The 21409-nt window shown below is 47.0% G+C and overlaps 3 protein-coding genes across 5 annotated transcripts in view; all 3 read right to left on the bottom strand.

Annotated features, from left to right (window-relative positions):
* Positions 1 to 3233: 3233 nt before the first annotated feature.
* LOC108154761 (carcinine transporter) lies at positions 3234 to 7253 on the bottom strand. The gene is made up of 10 exons (XM_017285142.2): positions 6938 to 7253; positions 6110 to 6477; positions 5929 to 6047; positions 5387 to 5549; positions 5105 to 5281; positions 4853 to 5002; positions 4518 to 4742; positions 4250 to 4377; positions 3712 to 4133; positions 3234 to 3510 (listed from the first exon to the last, which is right to left on the bottom strand). Exons 2-10 carry the CDS (start codon positions 6403 to 6405, stop codon positions 3403 to 3405), a joined length of 1788 nt encoding a protein of 595 aa, XP_017140631.1. The 5' UTR covers positions 6406 to 6477; positions 6938 to 7253; the 3' UTR covers positions 3234 to 3402.
* Positions 7254 to 8938: 1685 nt separating this feature from the next.
* Positions 8939 to 11354, bottom strand: LOC108154762. The gene has a single exon (XM_017285144.2). The coding sequence runs from the start codon at positions 11331 to 11333 to the stop codon at positions 11019 to 11021; it is 315 nt and encodes a 104-aa protein (XP_017140633.1). The 5' UTR covers positions 11334 to 11354; the 3' UTR covers positions 8939 to 11018.
* Positions 11287 to 21409, bottom strand: part of LOC108154760 (sterile alpha motif domain-containing protein 5-like) — a 171446-nt gene continuing 161323 nt past the window's right edge. For 2 of the 3 annotated variants that reach the window (XM_017285135.2, XM_017285137.2), the window contains 10 exons: positions 18718 to 18775; positions 18063 to 18259; positions 16466 to 16629; positions 15068 to 15149; positions 14436 to 14651; positions 13573 to 13765; positions 12536 to 12699; positions 12165 to 12466; positions 11969 to 12090; positions 11287 to 11824 (listed from right to left, as the gene is read on the bottom strand). In XM_017285135.2, coding sequence (XP_017140624.1) covers positions 11385 to 11824; positions 11969 to 12090; positions 12165 to 12466; positions 12536 to 12699; positions 13573 to 13765; positions 14436 to 14651; positions 15068 to 15149; positions 16466 to 16629; positions 18063 to 18259; positions 18718 to 18775 — 1938 coding nt within the window. In that variant the 3' untranslated portion in view covers positions 11287 to 11384. The remainder of the gene's footprint in view (positions 11825 to 11968; positions 12091 to 12164; positions 12467 to 12535; positions 12700 to 13572; positions 13766 to 14435; positions 14652 to 15067; positions 15150 to 16465; positions 16630 to 18062; positions 18260 to 18717; positions 18776 to 21409) is intronic. The other variant, XM_017285136.2, reaches the window with a different exon arrangement.

Below are 21409 nucleotides of genomic sequence, written 5' to 3' on the forward strand. Positions count from 1 at the left end.
AATTTGTATGCGACCAAAGTTGAGGTTTGTTTTCCAACAGCTGTGCAGGAGACGTCCTGTCAAAATTGCCAGCTGCCCGAGGAGGAGGCAGGGGGGGTGCTTGGAACCCCAGTACGATAGAGCGGGACAGGGATAATATGTTTAATTTTCCCTTACATATACCCAACCCCCTGCTCTCTTATGGTTTCATATTTTTTTGGTCCAGTGGTTGTTTTGGGGACTTTCCGCAGCCTTAGATTCAGCTTCTGTTTCAGCTTCAGCTTTTGTTTTCTTTGATTTGATGAGGCCCCATCCCGAACCCCCACCCACACCCACACCCACACCCACACCCGTACCCGCATCCGTATTTGTCTAACGGACTGTAAACTTCTCTACCCCTTAATCCTTTCCTACATGTGTGTGTGTGTGTGTGTGTGTGTGTGTGTGTGGTTTCGAGGGGTTCATTTCTTGTCTTCCCTTCCCTTTCCTTTCTCGGTTTTTTTTTTTGATAAATTTTAATTTCCGTTTGCATTTTGCACGTTTTTCATAATTCATGCTCTCCAAGCAGCTAGATTGATGAGGACCGTTTCCAGTCGGGCTTTTCGGGCTGTCCACTGGGCTTATCCCCACCCGCAACCCGCTACCAGCAGCAGAGGCAGAGGCAGAGGGCCAGGGGGAACCAACACCGCCACTCACATGCATAATCGTGCGGAAATGCCAGACACACTAAGCTGACCTGAACCGACTCGTACTCGGCTCCGGGAAGTTGCCCAGAGAGTCTTACTTATATGTGAGTGTATATGTGTGTGCCCACACACATAGAGATATACATAGAGATATATTTTGGGGGTAGGGGTACATGGGTGTACAAGTAAATCGCAGTATCTGAGCTGAGGCATCACCAATCACCCAGCACCAGCAGCAGCAGCAGCAGCACCCTTACCCACCCCGCACTATGGCAGTGCCCGAATCTCAACCCTTTGCTGGCGAACAGCTGCCTTGATAGAGGCAGTGGCTGGTGGTGCTCCTGATGGCGTTGCCGTTGCATCCCCACAGGGCCATTGACTAATAGGATTTGAAGAGCGTAAAATTGGTTCGTTGTGAACATGAAATATGCAGTAAATCCTTTGGCACCCCCTCCGCCCCAGACCGAACGGCACAGCCCGGCCCGTTGTGTTTTCCTTTAATATTTGCTGCAACGTTGTTGCAGCTTAAATATTCTTACCCTGCCACGAGGTCCTGACTTCTGCTCTGTCTCTCTGCAACCTCCAACCCACCAGCCCACCAGCCCGCCAGTGCACGCGCAGTTTGTTGCAATTTCGCGGTTCGATTTGGCTTTGCCACCCCTGCCTCTGCCTCTGCCTTGCTACCACACCGCCTTGCCACATTCTTGCAAGCATCCAGTAGTCGTCGTCGTCTGGGCGCGATGGTGTGTTTTATTATCACAAATAAAGCGCAATCACTGTTGTGGCACCCGCTACTTGCCGCACTTCGGCTCCTCCGCACCTCACTCCCGCAAGTATTGCATTTTTCATGTCTGGATTCCGTTCATGTGGCAGCCTGATGCAGCTGCTTGAAATATTGCAAATAGTTTCGTTCATTCTCGATTGCGTGAAATATGAAAAAAAAACCCCAAACCCCAAAAGGAAAATGTGCAAGTAAAGCCAGTCGAGTCCCTTCGGAGGAATGCAACTCAGATTTACTTTTCATTGCACTTCCTTCCCTCCACCCCCCCATGTTTGTCCCCTATAATTGTCCCTCTTGCTGCAAATGGCCAGAAATTTGTTTTCATTACTGCCGTAGGAGGGGAGGGGGGGGATGAAAGTTTTGGTGAAGGACATTTGCCTTCCCCGAAGGCGACAATGATAATTGTGAGCCACATTTATGCCGTGGAGTGGTCCTTAAAGAGCTCGCCCGCCAGGAATCCCTGCTAATGCCAGCTGCCAAGGACTTGGACCGGGCTACATCTTAAGGTTAAGCCGCCTGAAGCCGCCTCCTCGTAGTCGTAGTCGCAGTAATAGTCAAACTCTGTTCAGGTCCCTCTTCGTCGTTCATCGTTCATTCAACTGCAGCTTGGCTGACTTCCGGTGCCTTGGCTGCCTTTTATGATAAATTGAAACAAATAGCCACCAACACTCGCCTCGCCCACACACACACACCTACAGGGAGAGGGGGACTTGGCTTATCAGAAAATTGCGCTCAGCTGTTTATGAAAGCATAACAATGTTAGCTGCCTTGGCCATTACAGCTCCGCTCCATCTTCAGGGCTCCAGCACCAGCCCCAAGCCAGGACCAACATCAACACGATCATCAAACTGAATGGCTGCTCCGGACTTGGCCTGGCCTGGGTCTGGCCTGGACACATAACTCACAAGTAGGATAAACAATTTACTTATCGCTGCTGCAGCCTGGCCAGAGATGGGGTTCCGTCTCAGAACCCGAACCAGAGCCAGCCGGGAGACGGAAGACGGAAGACGGGGCTGCCACATCAGCGCGCCACATTGGCAAATAAATCATAATAAATAACTTGAAAAACGAAACACCTTTGCGCACAAAAGTTGCACGTCCTGTTACTTTCCTCATGCCGTGGCATCTAGTACTGTGTATGTAGAAGTTTTTGCAGCCAGAAGTTGGTTCCTTGGGATAGGGTAAGGGCGGGCCACACCAGCAAAGTGGAGCTTTCGGAAAAGAAAGTTGGCATTCGGAGAAGTTTAAAATGTATGAAGAAGTACTCAATAAAGACCGATTCTTTCCTTTCACTCTTTCGATGAGTGTATACACAACTTCGACTCTGCATTCCTTTGAATTTCTAATATGTATTGTAATTCTTGTTGCTGTTGTCTGTCGTTGGCTTGGTCTTAGTTCTCGCTTACAGTTTAACACTTTGCCAACTCCTACTCCCAGGCAGAGACAGAACTTGGCTCAATTCTTGCAACTGGTGATAAAAATTGATACATAACTTGCATAAATCAGGCGCCTGCCACGCATTACGTATACGCCGTGTGTGTGCGTTGCCGCATTGGATGGTGGCTGGTGGTTGCTGGCTGGTGGCGCGTCATTTATTAAATTAGCCACAGCATTAGCTTCTCTCTTCTCGCACAGCCCTGGAAATGGCTGCCAAGGGCGCGTCAGGTAATTTGTAAATTTCTGACAGATGCGCTGATAAACTCATTGCAGAGATTTCTTTGGGCTACCTCTCACTTGCCGCCCCTCGGTCGGTGTATGTGGTGGGTGATTTGTGATTTATGTGGGTCTTATTACGGCTGGGCTGCCTACATAACAATACTTTATTCGCAATACTTTGGGCCATACTTAATGTAACATCACAAAGGGAACAACGTGAACGAGAGATTGGTAACAGTAAAAGTATCAGTAACGGTGACGGTGACGGGAATCGATTCGTGGCCCTGTCAGTGTCTGCCTTCAAGGCGAAACCTCCTGAGTCTGGGTGAGCTTGGTTAGCTCCGGATGGGCGGACAGCGACTGGTTGGGCTCTGGCGCCAGCGGCGGCTTCGGCAGACTGAAGAATTTCTGTAAATTAAATTTGTGAAAAATGAAATTAGGCTACGGCTGCTTTGCATAATTTAGATTATAAATTAGATGAGCCACGGGAATCCAGATGGAAAAAGAGCCTTTTGGGACTGTACGTATCTGGTGAGAGGTGAACGAACTCCGTCTCCGACTCAAGGTATCGAAGGAAGTAATTATGAAAAGGAGACTCTGATTGCTTACATCGTGCCTGCCAAAGTTTCCAGCCTCCTCCATGGTGTCTGGCAGCTTCTTGTGCAGCGTCTCGGGCAGGAACAGGGCTCCAATCCCACCCAGCAGGAAGAGGGTGCCCAGAATGTAGTAGGGCGCACGGATGTTCACCGTGGTGCCCAGATAGACCAGATAGGGGGCCAGCACACCGATGGCATTGGCCAGGATGGTGCCCAGCGCCACTCCCGTCTGCCGCATGCACGTGGGATAGATCTCCAGGCACTGCAGGTTGACGGTGAAGAAGGTGAGCGCGTTCAGGAACTTGACGAACGTCGCCAGGTAGATCATCAAGTACTCGTACCGCTCGTCCGTCGCATACACAATGATGGGCACGCAGGTGACGAACGAGACGAGAAAGGACACCGAGTTGGTGAAGCGTCGTCCATACGTATCACCTGTGATGGCAAAAGGCACCGTACAGTGGATAACAAAGAGAGCGAGATGATGGGACGGCCATTGCCCCGTTTCTCAATCAGCGTCAGCGTCAGGTCTTGGCTGGCTACACACTCACCCAGATAACGACCCACAATGTAGGCGGGAATTTCGACAATGCTCTGATACAAAAAGTTCAAAAAGGGATTGCCGGCCATGCGGGAGCTGAAGAGGACCAGCGTGAAATAGGAGACGGCCACCACGCACCTGAAAGCCAAACAGCCAGAGAGCCAGAGAGTGGTCAGCAGTTAGACATGCAAATTGCTTTTCGTCGGACGGGGTCGGGATGGCAAGGCGGGTCCTTGTCCTCGTCCTCGTCCGACTCTGAATGCGTGTTACCAGCTCACCAGCTAAAGCCCATGATTGTGGTGTTGCGGGCCAGGCGCCAGCCGGCGAAGAGCGAGGCAATGCCGTAGGTTACATCCTGCTTGTCCTGGCTGTAGATTTCCGCCAGCTCTTTCTCGGTCATATCGAAATGGCGGCCATTAATTTTGGCTATCTTCCTCAGCTGCACAATGGCGTCGCGGAAGCGCCGTTTGCTAATCAACCAGCGCGGCGATTCGATGACGTATCTACGGCCAAAGAATTGATGATGATTCAATTGGGGATTGGGGATTGAGGATTGGGGATTGTGGATTGGTCGGCTAACAGATGGGAATGGGAATGCTTTTGTCTGACTTACTTGGAGAAAATTAAAACCGACGCCGTGGGCAACGATGTGAGCCACATAAAGGAGTCCCAGTGCCCCAGCCACCAATAAAGCAGCGGCATGAGCGTGGTGCCAATGGACCAGCCGCAGCTCTGGAAGAAGGCAATGCGACTGCGATCCTCCCTGGAGTCGAGTGGAGCGGGGTCGGTATAGACAAAAAGTTAGTTAGTTCAGCCAGCCAGCCAGGGGAGCGAAAGAGAAACTTTGTTCAACTGTCAAACTTACTCCCGTGAGATTTCCATGCCAATGATTTGGGGAGACTGGAAGAGACTGTTGACGGTGAGGCCCACGATGCCGGACATGATGAGGAACCACGTATACGAGCTGGTGCACATGATGGACCCGATGCGTCCCAGGGAGCAGAACACAACGCTAATGTAGTAGACCAACCTGCGACCATAGCTGGACACGGCACGGGACACAGACATTGGAGAAATTCAATTACTTGCCTTCTCATAACTTAGTTTTCGTGGAGTGGAGAAGTTTCGTAGTTGCTCCTGTACTTACGAGTCTCCCATTTGTCCCAATATAAATGAGCCAGCCACCTCCGTCACACGACCCACAACGAACACATTTGTCACGAACAAATCCTTGGCACACACCCAATTGTGGTCCGTGGGAATCGTGCTCTCGTACCAGGTCTTGTCATAGCTCCAGCCGTTCTGGCAAGCTGCGCAATGGGCATGGCAAATGGCAAAATGGCAAAATGGCAAAATGGCAAACGGGAATGGGAATGGAAATGGTAATGGAAACGGTCGTAAAATGCATTCGAGTGCAAAGTTGCAAAAATTTATAAGACAGCAGGGAGAACAGAGCAACGAAATGCCAAGTAATTTCACCACTAATCTGGCCAAAGTTCTGCTCGTATTCCAGCGTACACTTTCTTAGGGAAAAACGCTGAATCGAAGTAATGCAAGTTTTCGCAGCTCGGATTGAATTGAGCTGTAATCCTCGCCTCTTTGTCAACATCTAAGCCGTTTCTAATGCCTCCGAAGATAGAGTGTAAGCTGGAACACCCTCCTCTCCGCAAAACAGAAGCTCTTACGCACCTTGTGTTTGATTGGTTCGCAGGCTCGTGTTCCAGGTGGACCAGTCCTGGATCTCGGTGAAGTTCATTTGGAACATCTTACAATTGCTGAATGTTTCCCTGCCACGGTTGTCCGCCTGTCTAATCGAACAGAAGGTATCGTACAGGGGCACAAGGATGGGATAGGACCTTTCCGCACTTACTTGGGCAGCGTTATGTCGCGCCATTGCTCCAGCGTGAAGTTTGTGTTTTCCCGCCCGTGGACGGTGCACCAGTGATCGGGTATGTTGAGGGCCAGAATGATGTTCATGTAGATCATGGCACCGCTGAAGGCCAGGCCGCCGACGAACAGAAAGTTGTAGAGGGTCTGGTAGCGGCCATGGTTGCCGGCCTTCTCCATGAGCGCCTGGAAGGGATCGTTCAGCTCCGACTCATCGATGTCCATGTGGGAGACGCGGGAGGCCTTCCGGCTGTTCGCCTTCTCCAGTTTCTCATTCATTTTGCACTGTTGTTGGAGTGGCCGCTGCTTCTGCTCTGGCACCGTGGATAGCACTCAGTCGGTTATAGGGCCCTGATAACGAGAGTAATCTTTATGGCATCGCAGCTTAAGAACTTCGCACTAAACGAGAAGCAGTGCTTTCTCGCCAATTCGTACGGAACTCTTATGAACATTTTTGGCGCCGGAGCAGTTGTAAAAATCTTTAAGCTATGTCTACAATCACTCGTACAATTGCTTGTCATAATTTTTGATATTGAAACGGAATAACGACCCGAGTTTGTTTGTTTAAAACTGACGAATTTGTTTGCCATCAATAAAACTTTCAACCATTTGATGATGAAATATTTATCAAACCTTTGAAAGAGAGAATGAATATCTAGTGCCCAGATATCTCGTACGTTAATTGATTAAAGCAAATGGATCCAGTGCACAAACACCTAAAACTACTCAACACCTTACGGGACTTATCTGATAAACGCTTTAAATATCAATCGCATTCCAAAAATGTTTAATCTTAAACCTAGAAACTTACCTTATGGCCGGCACAGAAGATTGTTTTGTTTTACTTGGCCAACGGCAAGAATTTTGATAAACTTCTGAGTAACTTTTAGTTTATTTGGCACTTTTGAATTTGTCCTGCATTTGGTTTAACAATTTGTGCTTTGAAGGCGTTGCAGGATGCACGTTGCACTCCTATAACTTCATCCCAATCTGAGGGAAATTTGAAAATGTAAATGGTTTTTAACGGTTCGGGGGCACTGTTCACATCCCGCCTCGGAATGGTGCAATTTTTTAGGCCTGGCACGAGAGCTCATCAACTGTTAACAACACCCGACGGTGTTGCTTTGAACGGCTGGTCGGGTCCGTGGCCACTTATCAGGCCAAGATGGAGCATACGGGTATACGGCATTATAAACTGAATAGCTGATAACAGAGATTGTCTTTTTAATTTACACGATTATACTGGTAAACGTCTAACAATTACGAGAGGTCCCACGCTCCACACAGAGCCGTGATGATGGCGCGACGGCACTGCACCTGACAAAATTTATGAGCCTACTTTTATATAAGCCAGAATTGAGCAGGTTATGGCTACCACTATTTTCGGCTGCCACGGCAAGTGTTATCACGAAATGTGCAGATAAGAGCATTATGGGTCAACATGCTAATCAGTCGGCGGGTGTCGGGCAATGGAACGGCAAATGGGTGGAAGTATTTGATGGATTGGCCTGATGGACAAGAATCACAGGGCATTATATAACACTTAATCGTTAAAATGTTTACATTTCCCATACACAAGCAGATCTTTAATTGCGATTGCACATGCATCTTGAACTTTATTGGGGGCTGTCAGACAGAAGCAGAGACAGAGCTCGGCGCTCCTATGCCTCAAAAAAGATAAGGTACTCGCAGATACGGATGTCGGAGATAAAGACACATTTCGGGAAACTAGACAAACGAGCTTAAGCTCGATTAGAACCAGTTGAATTATAGCGGATCAGCGGGCAGGGCATGACCCGTCCCACCAGGAGACCAATCCAGGCCCACGATTCCGACCACTTCCGCTGCACTTGCACTTTGAGTTTGAGCGTTTTTCGAGGCACACTCAAACACTTTACGAGCATCTGTATGTTTGTATTTACTTATTAGATTATAGATATGATTTAACTTTGTTTTTGTTCTTTATCTTCGGAGATGCTGCTGCCTGACGACTGTGACTGGGAACGCGGACGCGCATCGACTGTGACTGAAACTGAGCTGAGATGTTGAGATGTTGAGAAATGAGAACTGAGAAACTGTAGCAGCGAATGAGATAAAGTCTACTTAGCTGGGTATGTGCAAATGCAATAATATCAATTTTCATATTTTCATATACCAGCCGAACGAAAGACAAAGCAATTTAACAATTTACTAAAGCACTTAAGCGCAAATTTAGATCCCGCCCGTGCTGATACTGGAATCCGAGCCGCGAGACACGACTACTTACTAGACGCTGTAAAACGTAAGCCCCCCAAGGCACTGAGCGACTGTCCGACTGTCCCTCTATGAATAAACATCATCATCCCCATGCAGTATAGATCTGGGATAAGAAGTAGATCTCAGATTTAATCAGCGCAGATTACGGAGGCGCTGTCGCTAATCTATTGACTGTCAGCGGCACCGTCACCGACACCGACACCGACCCCGTCGTGCCCATCTGAGCGTGCCGAGTGTTCCTGGTCTATACAGAAATTCTTTGACATTTGCAGCAATCATCGGCTCATTTGGAGGGTTAGGGGCTCTGCCCTGCGCCCAATTGCTCTCCTTGAGCGTCGTCGAAAGCCATTTAGGCGGTCTCTTTTGTCCGATCAAATGGGGGACCAGATGGGGGATGGGCGCACGGCCAATGCCAATGAAAGCCAATAGATGTTAATGATGGGCTTGATCATTGGAGGCAAAGATCTCCACACGTGGCTGGCCCAGCCGGAGAGCCCAAAAGTGTGCATCACAATTTTGATTGAACCAAGCCCGAGATGAAAGTCTTTTGTTGATGTTTTACTTTTTAGATATGTTCACTTTTATTGAAAGAATTTAACTTTGATTTATTCGTAAACACGAATCATCGCTTGCCATTTTCTTTGTATCTTTTTTGTTTTCGAATTCGTTTTGGGTTTTTAGTTTTGTTTGAAAATTTCTTCTAAAATTTACTCGTGACTCGTAATTTAGTTTGCGCTCACTTTTTACTGTGTACTAATGGAATTTTACTGGCTTTTTGTTTTGTGGCTGTCGGTGTGTAATGGTGTGTATGTGTGTGTGTGTGTGGGCTGACTTAAAAATCAATTTTGTTGCTCTTTTTAAGGTTAAACTTTAATATTGCTTATATATTCTTTCTTTAAATTACATCATTTTACAGTGATAATTAGAAGATGCTAGCACTTGCCGTGTGGTTGTTTCTTGGTTTCTTGGGTTCTCTCTAATATATAAATAATCTGTTTTTTAATTTAACTTTGATACAATTTACAGTTGAAACACTTAAACGTTATTTGGATAGTTAAATTTAAAAATGCCTATAATCCAGTATTCTTTACTCTCTCTATTGCCCCCTGCAGCTCTGCCTCGAACTTTCTATCTTAATTTGTAGCTGTATCTGTATCTTTATCTTTATCTGGCTGTAACACGTGCGTTTTGTTTGTGGTTTAAATTTGATTTAATTTATTTGGATAGATTTAGATTTAGTTTTAGAGTAGATGAATTATCCATACGATTATCGATACTATCTTATGTTCAGGTTTAATTATGTTTCGAGTAAAAGTCAAAGCATTCTCCCCGTCCGTCACCATTCATTTACAATAATTGCCATATATTTTATATGCTCTATGCTAGGCTATGCTATGCTATGCTTCAATATGTATTCGAATCAGTTTATTCATGTTGTGGGTGTAAGTATATTTAATGGGTTTTATTCGTAGTTGTTGTGCCGTTCGTCGTTCATTTATTTAACTAATTCATGGAAACTGATTAAAAACATTTGCGCTGCCTGACTAATTTCATTGTCTGCTTTTGATTATCGCTAAATCGCTCTTATTGGTTACATTTTGATATTTTTCCATAAATGGCATAACCTGGATCGTACCTCCCTATCCCCGCCCCCCGGGCTATATGTACAAACGATCCGCACACGATTCGCTACGATTTGAAAATATTGCTTAGCGTACATTACATTTCTCCTTTAAATTTTGTTTTTTTTTTTTGGCAATTTTTATTTTTTTACAAGTTTCTGACGGATTCTCATGGTCTCCCGATATATTCATTTAGCATTTCCATTTCCTTTACATTATTTGTTACTTATACGAGTATAAAACAATTAAAATTAGTATCGAATGGCAGTTTGGTGTTTTGTTGTGTGTGTGTTTGTCTATAAATATTTCGTTTGTGGTTCGTCGTTGGTTTATTAAAATTGAATTGGTCTATTGCTTGCACACCTCCAAGAGAGTGCTTTAAAATAGGAATCATTCAACTCGGGGGTTGTCTGCGTGTGTGGTCTGTTCTTGTTAGTCTTTCAGTGTGTGTGTGTGTGTGTGTAAAATGCAATTCAAATTGGACGTTTCACAATATCACGTTGAGAATTATACATATGCCTATGCAAAGCAATTGAACAGGAAAGCAAACGGGTTGGAAGGACACAAGTCTCATACACATACCGATACGAAGCCTGCTGTGAAAGAGCCAACTAAAAATAGTCAAAACATGTTCAGTACTTTACCAAGTATATATAGAATATCTCTTTCCTTCTTTCTTACTTAAGTGTTAGTGTAGGTATAAGTATAAGTGTGTGTGTTATATATTTGTGTAAATGCCAACATTATCGGAGGAAGGATTGACTGACTGACTAACTCTGACTGAGGCCAAAGCCTGCTACACTCTGCCTCATCACCTGTTCTGCCTCTGCCTCTGCTCCTGCTACTCCTGTCTGTCTATCTCTCTCTATACACTATACATTTGAACTGAAAGACGCGTGTTGGCCTTTTGTTTTCACTATCGAATCACAGCAATTGAAATACACTTAACTCAAATACAGTTTACAGTTAATCCAAGACTAAGACCTAGACTAAGAATTTGATGTAGTAAATGGGTTATTGATCCTTGTCGTCCTGATCCTGCAGCAGCTGCTGGACGCCGCCACTGCCGCCGCCGCCGCCGCTGTTGCTGCTGCCGCTCGTGTTCTTGCGCAGATGGTTGCGCAGCATCACGAGGTTCCGGTTGAGGGGCACATTGCTGGAGGGGGCATGCGGCAGAGTGTTGCAAATGTTGCCCAGCGGAGCGGCGGCCATCGCCCCGCTGCCCACGGCACTGCAATGGGCCCCAATGAGGCTCGCCGAGGCCACCGAGGTGGTGGGCGATGTGGCGCCCACGCTCAGGCCGTGACCGTGGCCCAGGCCCAGGCCCATGCCAGCGCCCACGCCCAGCAGCAGCTCGTGGGCCAGGATCGTGGGCAAATGTTAAGTGCTGCTCTTCAGCGGACCCGACGATAGCGAACTGCTGCTGACGCCCGAGTCGCTCGACTTCTCACTGAGTCCGCCACGTGTGAGCGTATCGTCAGCCATAAGTCCGCCGCCGCCGAGAAATGACTTCTTGCCCACCCGGCCGCCCGGCAGCGTCGCCTTGAACGGATTGTCCTTGCACCTTCGCGCACTCTCCACGCGCTTCATGATCTCGCTGGAGCACTTGGTCACCACGTCGTCCAGGCTGTTCGACTCGTCCGTCGAGTTGACCGTCTGCGTCGGTGTCTGGGAGCTGGGCAGCGGAGAGCCCTCGTAGCAGCCCGAGTCCCGCGGAAAGTGTCGCCGGCCGAAGGGCGAGGCCCCGTGCTTCTTGTTGATGTTGTTCAGGCGGGCCTCATCGTTCTCCGAGCTGGAGCCGGCTATGTCCACGTCGGAGCCTGTACGGGTGAAATTTGTAGCTGTAGTTGTAGCATGTGTGTGTGAGTGTGTTGTGAGAGTGTGGGTTAGATGGGAATTCCCCAAAAGAAGGTCTACAAATGGATTACAGTGGGAGTGGGGCTGGGGTGGGGTGGGGCACTTACATTCAATGTCATGCAGCAGCTGCACAGCCGTCAGCAGCTTGGCCCGATGCTCCTGATTGAGTATGCCCAGATAGTCGAGATCGGCTGGTTCCAGCTCCTTGAAGAGCTCGAGATCCTCGTACCTGCAAATGGAACGATAGGTGAAACAATCCAACACAATAAAGGTTGGTTAATTTGTTTCATCTACACCACTTACCCGTTGAGCACGAACACGGACGTGTACTCCTTGAGGCCGATGCGCACCAGCAGATCCTCCACCGAGCTGGGTCCGCCGCCGCCTCCGTTGTTGCTGCCGTTCGCGCTGCTGTTGCCGCCACTGCCGTTGTTGCCGCCGCCCAGCCGGGAGCCGGGGGCCAGGGTCTTGCTGCTCGAATTCTTCAGACGCTGCTCGGGCAGCACTTCCACGTTGATGAATTTGAAGTGTCCCACCCGGCCGTGGCAGCGACCCTTCCAGATGCCCGAGGCGTTCATCGACAGGACATCGATGAGCTCTCCCTTCTGCAGGCAAACCAGAAATCAAACATCAGACATCAGAGGGGGGAGGGGGGGTCTTCTATTTAGATTTACCTTAAATTTGAGTGCCTCCTTGTCGTAGGGATTGGGCAGACTGTCCACCAGGGCCTTGGCCTTGCAGATGCTGCTGCTGCTGCTGCTGTGGACCGCCATCGAGGTGCGATCCTCGGCCGATATGGAGCTGTGCGGACTGCCGGGACGCACCAGAGCCTGTGTGCCTGCAGCGAAAGGATTTAGGAGTTTGATAAATATTTACTATTATTCTAGGCCCCGTTGGATCAAAGTTTGTCTGGGGAAAATTTCCAATTAATGGGCCCACAGCCAATTAGCCGCCGGCAGCAGAGGACCTCAAGGAATTTTTCCCTGGACAAACATGCCCTCACACACACACACACACACGAATCGTTTGGTTAATTAAAAACTTTTCAAATATTTTCCCACACACACACACACACACACTGAGGCAAAGACAAAGACCTAGGCAGGGTCCCGGGACTCCCAAAAATATTCAAATATGCACTTGAAGTTTTCCATTATTTTTTTTTTTGTGCCTTTTCTTGCTGTTTGGTTTTGGCTGGCCAAAGCTTTTGGGCTAATCCTTGCTTTGTGTGTCCTGGTATTTTTCCTTGCACTTTTCAAAGTGCCCCCAAGCCCCCCCCCCACCCTCTTGCGGCTCTGCCTTTTTTGGGGGGTGTTGTGGCTGGCGTTTATTTTTTGGGCGCAAAGTTTTGTTCATTAAAAAAGGGAAGCGGTTGCCCTTCATTTAACCACGCCCCAGACATCGCGCCAACCAGCAACTGCATTAAAAATTCATTAAGTTTTGGCAAAATTTTCGTGCAGCAACAGCAGCGGCAAAAACCGCAACAAGAACTACAACTGTTAATAGACCAATATGCAAGCCAGGCAGTCTGGGAATTTTTCTATGCAACATCCACACCATCTGCCATCCACACTCCCCCGCACACAGACAGCCCAGGCAGAGGCGGAACAGACAAAATCAAACCCTGAAAAACTCCCAAATTGCAAGAGGGAGATGCCCAAACAGATACATAGATACATAGATAGACTAGTGCAATTTGTTGTATACTTACTCGAACCGGAAGCACTGGGCAAACTTTCAACGGAGCTGGCCGAACAGGCAAACGCCTGATCGCTCATGCTGCCACGGTCGGTATTGTCTTGGGAGTTGCTGAAATCCCTCGACGTATCCTTTGTGGCAACAAAGTTCCTTCCATTCTCATTAAAAGTGCCAATTTCCTTTGGCGAGCTACGCATCTCGCTCGACTGTCGAAACCGAATCCCAGATCCCCCAAGTGAAAGTCGTCATCGTTGTGCAATAAATTCCATGTTGAAGGGTGGAGTGTGGAGAACGGAGAAAGAACAAAAACGGAGGGAAAGTTTTGTTAGTTAAATCATTAAAAAGTTTAAAACGAACATTCCAATACACACAGAGAGAGGAGGAGCGATGTCTGGCTTGGCTTCCGCTTTGGCTGTGGCTTTGCCTATGGCTGTGGCTCTCACAATTGACCTCTTGACCACCGTAGGCTAATGACATGCCAGAGCGATTAAAGGATCTGCTGCTCATCTCACAGAAGGGTCTGCCTTTGCTTATATATATATATTTTTTTTTTTTGGGCTCAAAAACATTTAAAGTTTCTCCGAAATGAACTTTCGCTTTCACTCCGAGGATGGGCTGAAAAACTCATTAAACTGGCATTTGCATTTAGAGTGCATGTTGCTGTTGCTGGGCCGTGTCTCGCTTTCTAAGCCAAAGAGTTTAGGCCAACATCATTATGAGGGGCCTACGAGCAGAGCAGAGTAGTGCCCCCCGCCGATTGCATATGCAAATCCAGCCAATGACCAGGCTAATTACATTTTGCAGGCCACAGAATGTGTCAACATTCGCTACACACCTCCCTCTCTCTGTTTTTTTGATAGCGATTAATTAACTTACATGATGCACTGTGGCCTTCTGGCAAATGGTGTTCGCCTTGCCGTGCGGCAGGCCATTCTTTTTGGCCTTGGCGGCCAGCAGACTGGGGGCCAGGCCGTGCATCCGTGTGGCCCCAATGTCCTCGTAGTCCGACGAGGGGCTGGGCGACAGCGACGGCGACTCCCCGATGCCGCCGCTCAGCGTCCGGTATCGGGCCGTGCAATTGTTGGTGCCAATCTGTCGGGGAGAGAAAAGACGCAAAAAAGAGGTTGAGTGCGTTGCCGTATTAGCCAAGTTAAGGCGAGTCAACTTTGCAAATGAAATGCTGATGTCCAGGCTGCAGGCTCCACTCCTGCTCTATGCTCAACTTTGTTGGTATTCCGGCAACGTTTAGCCGGCTTAAGTGGCAGGACCGGGAGGACATCGAGAAACTTGGCTAAAAAGCTTTTCAAGTTTTTATGCGCCCTCGACGTGCATTTCGGCCAGACGAGACGAGACGAGACGACATTTGGCCAAATGCGAAGTTTGTTTGTCACAAAGAGCACTTAATCAATTTAGACGCAGTTGCAGATGCAGTTCGACGGGTGGAATGGAGCCTGCAACTTAAATGAGCCCGTGCCCCATGGAAAAAAAGGACTCCCACCCGCACTTACCGATACGGCACTGAGCCTGGAGGTAACGCTTTGTAGATCTGAAATGGAACCCGCATAGTCGCCGCTCTCACGATCGTGGGACCTGAAAAGCACAAAGAAATCAATTTTTATTGCGAATTTCTTTCCAAATAAATCTGTAAGTGTGATTCCCCCACATAAAAAGCTATCTAAAAGCTACCTGAGTCCTAAGTCCTGGAAATAAACTTTAAAATCGTATTGGGCAAACATTTTGATGGCAAACAATAATTGTGGGCGAAGGTCTACAGCCGGCCAGAGGCTGAGGCCGAGGCCAGAGGTCGTGAGGCAAACAAAGGTCATATAAATAAATACTTGATATCGTTTTCCTGGCTATTTTTTGTTGTTGTTCCTTTGCTTTGCTTTTGCTGTTTGTTTTCCACCTTCCTTTTCGTCCGTTTTTCGCCCCAGAGGCGCACAGGGCGTATACGTTATTTCAGCAAGTCCTTTTGTATGCGTACGTGTGGAAAACGCTTCACTGGGGGGCCAGCCCGGCTGCCTCCCGGTTGATTGAGAGGAGAGCTCCATCTGGTGGATTGGCGTTGAAGTAGCAATAATGCCATTTCATTCAAGTGTCGTGCTGTCTCTGCCACTGCCACTGCCACAGCCACTGACTTTCCGTCTTCGTTTCGTCTTCTTATTGGTTTTGACTGCCTGCCACCTGCCCTTGGCTCTTGGCCCTTGGCCCATGCCCCATTATTGTGGCATGCGTAACAATATGAAATTGATGACTTTCGCTCCAATACATTGGTCTGCCACTCCGTCACTCACTCCGTCACTCAGTCACTAATTCCCACATTCATTCCCCCATTCATTCATTCATTCATTCCTCCATTCATCCATTCGTTTGGCTGATTCATTCATGTGGCTGCAGAGCATTGATAACCGCACTAATGAAGTGAAGACTACTCTACCCTTTTTGCTGTCTGTTGGGTCAATCCTTTGGCGCACCTTTTGCTATTGAGCCGGTTTGATTGCTTTGCTTTCTTTTGGCCACCTTTGAGGGCTTTGGGCAAGCTGTTTACTGGTCCAAAAATGTTTGGCCTTTTGCATGGCCGACTGAGCAGGCATTTTGTGGCACAGTTTTATGGTTCAATGATCATTCGATGGCTGCTGCCCAGTCCTGTCCCTTTGCCCCTTTCAAGTCCAACCCAAAAAGGGGTCATATCATAACTGTCCATGCCCCCATGCCCCCCATACCCCTCCATCACAATCAATCCCTGCCCTGTCCCCCCCTCCATCGACTCTGGTTTCATTTTATTTATTAATGCGCCACCTTTACTGTCGGCCCTTCGGCCATAAACTCAACTGCAAATAATAATGGCAATCAACAATACAGACCACCGCCCACCGCCCCTGTATAGAGGGGGGGGGGCCACTCACCTGGCATGCGTTAAGGGTATTATTGTCGGTGGATTTGGCGGCTGTTGGGGCACGATAAGACCTCGACGCGGCGGCCCTCGTTGCGGTAGTGAAATATCTCCGGCGGATCTTAATGAAATTACGCCCGTGCTCTCGCGGTTGTTCGAGAAGCGTACACGGCCACCCTGCAACAAAAAGAGAAGGAAAGAGGGAGAGTCAGACATGGGGATTAGCATTCAAGTGGAATTTGTTGGCCGCTGTGGAGCAACAAAATTATGAAAAATTAACAAAGTTATAAAAGTTTATGATGGGACAGCGACACCACCGTTGCGGGTGGTGGGGCATGCCACACTTTTGCCGCTGCTGCAGTGGTTTAAGCTTGGAATTTTCAATTTTTGGAAACGTAAATTGCAAAGTTTTGTCGTTTTTTCTCATTAATTTGGAGAAGTTTTTTCGAATGGAATCTGGCTTAGAGAGAAACGTGTTTTGGGGCGAGGCTTAGAAGGGGCACTGGCCTGATCAAAGGCCGAACCAAACAATACAATTCCCCCCTCCACCACCCCCTAGATACCCCTTGTATCGTCTCCAATGCGCGCTTAACCTTTTTTTTTTTTTTGGCCTGGCCGGCGCAAAAGTTTCATTTCAATTTTAAACAAATTTTCTTTTGCCACATCAAAGGGAAACATCGTCTCCGCTGGGACTCCTTCTCCGTCTTCGATTCCGATTCCGATTCCGTTGAGTGATTTCAATTGACTAAGAAAACAAATTCGCAAACCAACCAGAAAGAAGCCCAAATGCCGATAACTTGCCTAATGCGTTACCACAAAAGCGCAACTCACAGAAGAAGAAGAAGAAAACGGAAAAAAAAGGAAAACAAACCAAAGGAAAATTATGCAAAAAGGAAAAGTCTCAAGACGCCAGAGAGAGAGAGAGAGAGAGCCAGGGCACACACAATACACAATCTGGCTGAAAGGAGAGTCAAAGTCGAGCAAGTCAACAAGAATTATGCACTTTTTGACTGTCAATAAAAATAAAGTGAGTTCGAGTCGCACTGGCAGTGGCAGTGGCACTCAGCAAAAGGAGTGCCAGTAGGGGGGGGTGGGGGCGGTGTAGCAATGCCAAAGGACATACAAATCGAAGTTGGTAGAAATCAATGCGCCAGCACAAAAATATATTCAGCGTATAATTTAATAAAGCAAATAAAAGAGAGAGAGAGAGAGAGAGAGAGAGAGGAAAAGCTGAACGGGAAAACTCCCTTGCAACTTTTGTGGCTGGCAAATTCCGTAGAGAAATCAAAGCTGGAATTGGGATTGGGTATGGGTTCGGGATTGGTATTGGAAAAGGGAGCCACCAAGTAAGCAGGATTAACGGCACAGACAGAGAGAGAGAGAGAGAGACACAGAAGGCGGCAGGGAATATAAATCCAAAATGTGATTGCAACTGCGACAATGTTGCCCCTTCGTATGCCCTAAGTAGAGGGTAGATTCCACTGTCTAGAAGGCTGGAACTGTCCTCAAAAACCATCGAGGAACCTGTAGAAAACATCCGGGTATTGCCAGGGCCTTGACTCTAAGGCTGCTTCGGGGGTTAATGATGTTGGGGGCGGACCCTGACTCACCTGAATGGTGGCCGCTGGTCCGCAGTTGAGGCCGGCCATCAGAAAGTCATCGGGATCGCTTTCGTAGGGCGGCTCGTCGTACCAATGACCTTGATGGTGCAGCGCACTCACCGCATAATGGGCGCCGCCACCAATGCCCATGCCCATGGCCACGCCTGCCCCAGTTCTGAGGGCCTCGTCGTACATATAGGTGTCGTCTGCAACGGGATAGCAAGTTTCGGGATTATGTGGAGTCCACAGACAGAGGACGGAGGGGGGGCAGAAGGGAGAACTTTAAAAAGTTTTTGAAGCGCCCCGAAAAATGTGCAGAGAGAGAGAGAGAGGATGGCAACACAATATTATTATACGGAAGGTTGCACACAAAACTTGAAATGCCATTTGCCACATGCGAGGCGCCCCAGAAGTTGCTGCAGCTTTGGGCCTGGTCGTGGCTCGGCTTATGGTCGGATGCAGGTCCGGAAACGGACATAAGATTTTATGCTCGCTTATGCATGTGACGCTCGCCAGACGACAGACGACAGGCGACTGCAGCAAAAGCAAAAGCATTTCAAGTGTAAAATTCCCCCACTGCATACTTTCGGCGGCCAGCAGCTGCTCTTTAAAAGGTCTCCCCCCTCTTCACACCCACCAGTCTGTGGGGTGGGGGGGGACTTACCCATGCGTCCCTCGCCGCGACTCATTTGCAACAGACCCTGACGTATGTCACGCAGTATCTGCAAAAGACCAAAACAAAGTTGCATTAGTTTTTTTTGGGGGTTTTGGGGGGCTGATTCGATGAAGGCGAATATTAAAGTATTTTTTGTGTAGATATTTCGGGCAGCACTTTGTCTAGTGCCGGGCCCCAGACGTGACTGCCGTACGGAATGCTGTCAACTTTTTGAAGGCGATGACAACAAAGGGGAAACCCCCCCATCTTATTAGCTCTAGAGCCCAGGCAGCAGCAAAGGCGTTAAAATTACAAAAATTCCATTTGAAAAGTGATACAATTTTCCTTCCAGCGGAAAACTACTTGAATGTGACTTTTTCTTTATTTTCTCCGTTCCGTGTGCTCGGAATACTAATTCTAAAAGCGCATAGTACTTGGTAATATGTATATGGAAAATGCTGGGCGGAGAGCAGAAAGCATGCCAGGGCCGCAAACAGAAATGGCAATAGAAAAAGTACCAAAAAAGGAGGGAAAAAAGTACGAAAGAGGGACAGCAAAACGTACAGAAAATAGTACGAAAAAACTACAAAAAAATAGAAAAAAAACTACAAAAAAGGCACAAAAAAAATACAATAAAAACTTACAAAAAATGTAAAAAAAATACAAAAAATACTACTAAAAATAGTACAAAAAAAGAACTTTAAGTAGTAGTAAAAGCAACACTAAAGCGAGCTCGCTCTCTCGCGCTGAAAAATTAGCTAAAAGCTTTTTTGGCCAGCAACCCCCCCGCCCCCTGCCACTTGGCCCATTAAAAATGCATTCAAATGGCATTTTACTTGGGGTGCCCCCCCACACACACACACATGTGCTGCGCCAGTTACCAAATTGAAATTTACGTGGCCAAGACACCGAAACCTGTCTTACAATTGTAATCACATTGCTCTGCTTAATTGCCTGGGCCAATGCAAACCCCCCCCCACCCTCTGGAACCCCACCGAAAGAAATAGTAGTTTGGCCAGGCCAAACATTTATCCTACATCCCAGAGATCCCCATCCTGCGTACTTTTGCTCTACTCTTGTCATAAATATTTCATGTGCATGGCTTTTACCAGCTTCTGGGGCAGGGCAGGAGGTGGATGAGGGGAAGGAGATGGGTCCAATCCCCCAAGCCTTGTGAAGACTACTACAAAAACAGCAATTACAATTAGACAAACAGAATGTTGTTTGGCCAAGTTAAGCAGCAGCACTAACAACAATTCCCCCCACAGCCTCGTCCTGGTGCTCCTGGTGCTCCTCCTGCTCCTCCTCCTCCTCCTCCTCCTGTTGTGTGCTTTTCATTTATGCACAAAAATTATTGCCCTTGCTTAGGCCTGGACACATTTTCTCTGAGCAAACAGCAACCCAATTTCTGTCTGTGTGTCCCTGCCATCTTTTTTTGTCCATGTATCTGTATCTGTATCTATCATTGAAAGCTGATAACTGCCATAATTAACTGGGCCCAGAGACCCCACAGTTGATTGGGCAGACAGGAGACTAGCATAGAAATGATTTCCTAAATCGATTGTGAACCAGCAAAGAATCTCGGCCTGGACATTCTTAAAGCCCCCTCACGGCTTATACAATCAATCAGGTATGGAATGGAAGTCGTAGTCAGCCAGGGAATCCCCAGTAATGCCCGTTGAATCAGGCAATCAACAGGAGAGGACAGCAGTCATAGACAAGACAAGGAGTTTTCCTGTTGAGTCTTACGTTCTGGTTCGTTTTTAATTCTCTTGGCATATAAATAAATAAGCTGGTCTTTCATTCACACTTCACACACACACACACACGCACACACAGTTGGAGCTGTGCAAACACATAGATACACTCTCTCTATCCCTTTATCATGCACTTTCTTGTCCGATAGTGTGGCAAGTAATTCTTTCTGCCTTTTTTTGGGTACTATATGACAGACAAAAGTTTATCATCTGGCACGTTGCACTTCATTGTTTTTGTTGTTGTTTCTCTCTGCCTGTGTGTGTGTGATGTATCTGTGTGCTTAACATTTGGTCCGTGTCTGTTTTGCATGTTTTTCGGGAGGAGAAGCTTGTCTTTGGGCTTGGACTTGGGGCTGGACTCGGATACGGACTCGGACTCGAACACGGACTCGGGCTTTTATGCCCTGAAATAATTGCTGTTTTTATATCAAATATTTTTAATAGCTTTTTTAATTGGCTTGTGCATGTAAGAGTTGTAGCATTTATATTGCATGTCCTCAAGCATAAGAAGAAGTAACAGTGAGTTTCGCAACTATAAAACCATTTTTAAGTGGAGTTTCACAGCTGAAAAAGTTGAGCTGCAATAACTACAGAAAATTATATTTATTTGCCACTGATTATGGTACATACACTGAAGGAAAAATGGCATGGTACAAATAAACAGAGCCATATTATAATTAAATATTTTAAATAAATAGAAATAATTTTATTTACATTTAAATATTCTTGAAAATAATTTTGATAAATATAAAAAACGCCTTAAAATAAATATAAAAACTTATTTGTAGGAATTTAAAATATAAAATATTTATCTTTAATTTAAATGTGAGATATATATATTTTTTTTTAAATTTTAAATATATTTTTTTTTATTAAGAAATATAGTTAATTTAAAAATGAAATATATTTAATTTAAGTATAAAATATATTTAATTAAATATTCC

The sequence above is a fragment of the Drosophila miranda genome, chromosome 2 (genome assembly GCF_003369915.1).
Source record: "Drosophila miranda strain MSH22 chromosome 2, D.miranda_PacBio2.1, whole genome shotgun sequence".
NCBI lineage: Eukaryota > Metazoa > Arthropoda > Insecta > Diptera > Drosophilidae > Drosophila > Drosophila miranda.